The 5209-nt window shown below is 30.8% G+C and overlaps 1 protein-coding gene across 2 annotated transcripts in view; it reads left to right on the forward strand.

The window, feature by feature from the left end:
- Nucleotides 1-5057, forward strand: part of LOC106875352 (28 kDa heat- and acid-stable phosphoprotein) — a 20521-nt gene extending 15464 nt beyond the window's left edge. For both annotated transcript variants that reach the window (XM_014923444.2, XM_014923445.2), the window contains exons 4-6: nt 649-776; nt 3238-3389; nt 4619-5057. In XM_014923444.2, coding sequence (XP_014778930.1) covers nt 649-776; nt 3238-3389; nt 4619-4668 — 330 coding nt within the window. In that variant the 3' untranslated portion in view covers nt 4669-5057. The remainder of the gene's footprint in view (nt 1-648; nt 777-3237; nt 3390-4618) is intronic.
- Nucleotides 5058-5209: the final 152 nt, after the last annotated feature.

Genomic DNA, 5209 nt, shown 5'->3' on the forward strand with positions numbered 1-5209 from the left:
ATATAGGGCAGGGAATTGTCAATTAGTAATAAAATTAATAATTAACAATTTTCTCTTCTGTTTTTGTTCTGTGTGTGTATGTTAGTCTCCTTGTCATGTGATAGTTGAAAATGAATGTCATTATCATGCAAAAAGCGTCCTTCATTTCGAATCTTCTGTGGAAACATATCTAGTCGTGGGAAAATATTGCCTTACCTGGAAACAGGAAGGGCATCTGGCTGTAGAAAATCTGCTTCAAAAAATTCTGAACCATGCAAGCATGAGAAAGTGGACATTAAAATGATGGTGATGAGAGCTTATATATTTTAGATTTTAGCCATCTCCTGGTTCTTGTATTGTATATTCTCTTAATATTAACTTTAAAATATGTAACCCATTAGCATTTAAATTGGCCATATCTGGCTCAAATATTCTTCCTGTTTTATGTTCAAACCAGCCTGATTTGGCCACTCATTCCTACCCTGCAATGTCATTCTAAAACTATAATCACATGACTGAAATCTTGAAGCTTCAAGATAAGACATGATAAATTCAAAATAATGTGAATGTATATGCATTGCATTTGATTGAAGAATTTGAGTGCTAAAGAGTGAACATTGTTCAAACCATTTTTATTATGTTTAATAATGATTAATGTCAATTTTCCAGAGTAAATCCAAAGGAGTTGGGCACCTTATAGATATTGATAACCCCAACCGGGTTGTTAGCAAAACTAAAAAAGCTACCACTGTTAGTGTGGAAGCGAATCCCGCTCAAGGTCTTTCAAGAAGGGAGAGGTATGTAAAAAAATTTTTAATCTTTTGCATTTTAGAAGTAAAATTGTTCCAAGCTCAACTAAAGCAAATTGAATAATGCACTATGCCTGTTATTGGACATTTTCTGTTTATAATCCTGAGCATTTTGTTATGCTGCAGATGAATCCTAGTAAATGAGTATCAGTTAATGCGAGGAAAGACCTTCTGCTTTCCAGCTCCTGTTTGAAGAAAAGTTGTGAAAACAAAAATTATAAAAACTTACTTGATTTTAACGCTTTTGTTACTATATTTCTAATTGAATTATCTCTTCTGTGAGTTTTATTAAAATTCTGAAATAATCATGAGTTCAAATGTCACTTATTGACGTATTAATCTGGTTTTTGGAACCTAGCAAAAGGTTGTAAATCTATTATACATTTTTTTTTTTTTGTTTCAAAACAAATCTCATTGCATGTAAAAACAGGTAAAGTTAATAAAATATAAAATTAAATTTTGTTGAAACATTCACCATAGAAAATGTGCTATTAGCTAATCTTTAGATGGATATACAACAATATTGTACAGTTCTATATTTAAGAGATGAGGAATTATGTACATTATTTACATTTCATGGATATTTGTCCTCATCTTGTTTGTTGTTAACACAACGTTTCAGCTGATATATCCACCAGCTTTCATCAGGTGTCTTGGGGAAATTTCGAACCTGAGTTCTCATTCCTAAGGTATTTTTCAATGTTGTTGTTCAGGTCACTGCCTGGTATCGAACTCGGAATCTTGGCATTAGTTGCCTGTGCTCTTAACCACTACGCCATATGCCCTTGGGCAATTATGGAGTGAATTTTTTAGGGCTTATAAATCTAATATTTTCCTATCCTTCCTTAATACCGGTTCCCATATGCACTCAGTCTGCTTAGGAGGTTGTTGTATCCTAGCATATGTGCTGCTTCTTTTAGTTTTCGTATTTTCCACTGGTGTTCTCTGTCTATTATTTTAACTTCATCCCACAGGGGGTGGTCTCCATTTCTCCATACATGATCAGCTATAGCCAATTTATCAATATCTTCTTGTGTCACAGAAATCAATATGTCCATCAAAGACATGCTTATGCTTGCTGCATTTTTCATTTGATTTTGCTGCTGCTGTTTGTGAATATGAAACTAGATTTTTTTTTTTATGTAAGAGTGAATGAAAATTTAATGTAGAAAAACTGCTGGAGAAAAGAATATTCGTGTTAAAAAATGTCAGACAATATAACACAATTGAAAAGATGTATTTCCACGAATGTAACAAGATTTGCATTGAAATTTTCATTTAATGGTGAATAAGTTATTTTGATCAGATTAGTAATGAAAGGGTTCAGCTGTTGCAAAAAAATGTTTTGAAGTCTCTGGTGGATGTAAAAATATATTTTAAATTTAATTTGAAATAATCTAATTACTCAAATTTGACTAAAATTCCTTCAGTAAACCAAATAGATCTTATCACTCACTGAATTAACTTCAATTAACTATTCTGTGATAATCAGGAGCATTTGGATCAGATGCTTAATAACTAAATCCTTTTCTTTTTTTTTTTTTAAATATATAATGTTAATGCAAATACACGCAAATTTATACTAGTGCGCAAGTAAAGATCACTTATAAATATAAAGCAACAAGCATCAAAAACAGTCAACTAATTCTCATTAAAGCTGGTTTGTCAGTGTCTTTGCAAATTTACGCATCACAATCATGGCTTCAAAAAATAGAAAGTAAGATTCTTATTGAATTTGATTCTCCTATTCTCTATTTACAAATTATTACCCTAAACTTTGTATAATGAATTGTTTGCATTTGGTTTTTTGAAAATTTTCTTTTACTTTAAAGTAATTACTAATCCATTTATGTAATTAACCAATGACACTTTGTACATTGATTTTTGTCCTTGTGTAGCAACTGTTATTTCCTATTTGCTGACCTCTAGAAATTATGAAATATGGTTAATATTTCCTTCAAACTTTGCTTTTGTTACATTTATTTAAACCTCAAAGAACCTCTCTCAACACATAGCTACAATTCTCCCCTACTGCTCATGATCAGAGATGCCCATATTATCAGCCTCTGAGGAACATGCTCAAGTGTTTATGGTTAAGCAACTCTCTGGTATTGAGCAGAATATTTGCTACAATGATATTTCTGCTTTAGCAACTCGGTGCTGAATCTGTCTGAAATGTAACAGAAAATAGGTCAGTTTCAAAATATTGGTGTCCAAATCACAAGAGCAAAGTTTGAAGGGAATAGTAGTAATTTCCTTTGATCTCTAGATAGAAGCAAATAGGAAATAAAACTTATTGACCAAAGACAAAAACAAAAATTTTTGTTACATACTGTAATAGTTCTTTTCAATTAACACTGTTGACACTTTTGAGTTTGTATCTATAATCTTGTATTATATTTTTTTTTCAAAAATATGCAAATTGAAATATTTCTGAAATGTTTTTCAGGGAAGAAATTGAAAAACAACAAGCTCGAATTAGGTACCAGCAACTCCATGTCATGGGCAAAACAGAAGAAGCCAGAGCAGATCTTGCTCGTTTAGCACTTATAAAGAAACAAAGAGAAGAGTCTGCTAAGAGACGTGAAGATGACAAAAAAGGTAATGGGACTTATACATTCACTCAACTTTACATTTGTTTCTTTGCTTGTGTGGGTTATATGAATGTTATTGAGGCATTACAGCCAGATGCTCTTCCTATCACTAACCATTACCTATTTTTCAAGTAAAGGATCTCTTTATTTTATGTGGCTTTGAAGATATGAAACAGGCACAAATGTAAACAAACACACACATTAGCATGTATGCATGCATACACACACACACAGGTCTCTTTCAGTCTCTATTTATCAGATTCACTCACAAGAGTTGAGTCAGCTCGGGCTACAATAGAAGACATTTGCTCAAAGTGCTGCTGGGTGGAACTGAAACTGAAACCAAATGTTTGAGAAATGAACTTCCACTGCTATCCCTGCACCTATAATGTTATTTCAGAAACAGGATTTTCTTTATATAAAGATAGTTGTTCTAGTGAGATTAATTTCTATGTTAGCAGAACAATTGAAATAAAGATTTCTTTTGCATATTGTGGTACAATGGCTAAGTTGTTTGAATCTTACTTCTGCCTTTCTGTTACATCACTGAGTAAGGGAATTTACTTTACTAGCCAGTGGATTTCACCCTAGCTTTATAGTTGATTGGTTAGCAAAAAAAATTACACACAACTGTAAAAAAAAGAAAAATTTTCCAACAGTATTTTAATCTTTAAATTTGTGAAAACCTTAATTTAGGATAGAAAAACTGAAGTAAAACAGGAAATACAACAAAAATTACGTTCAATTAGAGTATAATCAATTTGAAATTATTTTTCATAGAATTAAAGAGAGAAACAACACTCACGTTATAATGGTTTAAATGAATTATTAGAGTTTATAAAAGCACTTAATCAAATCATTTATCAAATTTTGTTGACTTATTCAATGCATGTCAGTAAGCAAGAACACACAAAAAGACATTTGAAGCAAAACTGACATTATCATATTACTGGAAAAGAACTTCTGTGCCATCATGTAACAACTGATTAGGAGTGGATCCTTCTCTGCACTGATATTGATCAGTTGCATTGACCAAATACTGTCATGGACTCTTCCTGACATGTGATAGTGGTATTGGTAAATTCATTTTGTTTACTGTATATTCTAGGTGTAAACAGAACAGATGTATCAAATATTTTAATATAAATCTCTTATTTGTGTTGTAATATTGTTTACATATATATTAATATTTCCAGATTGGAATTAATTAAGCATTTTGTTGTTTTGTAATTTCAGCCAAAGATAATGCCAAATCTACGGCAAATAAACTGAAAGGGAAGTCTTGATGTTAGGCGGTTTGAGTTAAAGAGCATCCTGTGACTATTAGCAATGTGATTTTCACATTTTTACTAAGTTATCAGTGATAACTTCGTAACCATGATTACCACTTAAAAGTAATGTTAACTGTTATTACTATTATTTTTATTCTTAAAATATGTTACTGAGGTTCTGAAAACTGGCTTTTACCACTCCTTATATACTATAACTATATCTTGCATTTTTATCCTTCTTTAATTTTTTCCTAGTTGAAGAAATCTAAACTAAATGTACACCGCTAGCAGTTATTGGTTAGCAGAATGCATTTATATAAGATATACTTCTGCTTGAAATTAACTCAATGAGTAAAAAAAAAAAAAACTTTAGAAAATATGCAAATGATATAAATTGCAATGAACACTTTCTTTTGTTTATAAAGTTTGTCAGTAGGAAAACAACTTTAATAAATTATATAAAATCAAAATAACCGACAAATTTTCTACTTAAAAGCATTGTTAAATTTTGTAAAAAAAAATAATAAATAAATTGTATTGCATCTTTATATATATA

The sequence above is a fragment of the Octopus bimaculoides genome, chromosome 1 (assembly GCF_001194135.2).
Source record: "Octopus bimaculoides isolate UCB-OBI-ISO-001 chromosome 1, ASM119413v2, whole genome shotgun sequence".
In the NCBI taxonomy this organism is placed as follows: Eukaryota; Metazoa; Mollusca; class Cephalopoda; order Octopoda; family Octopodidae; genus Octopus; species Octopus bimaculoides.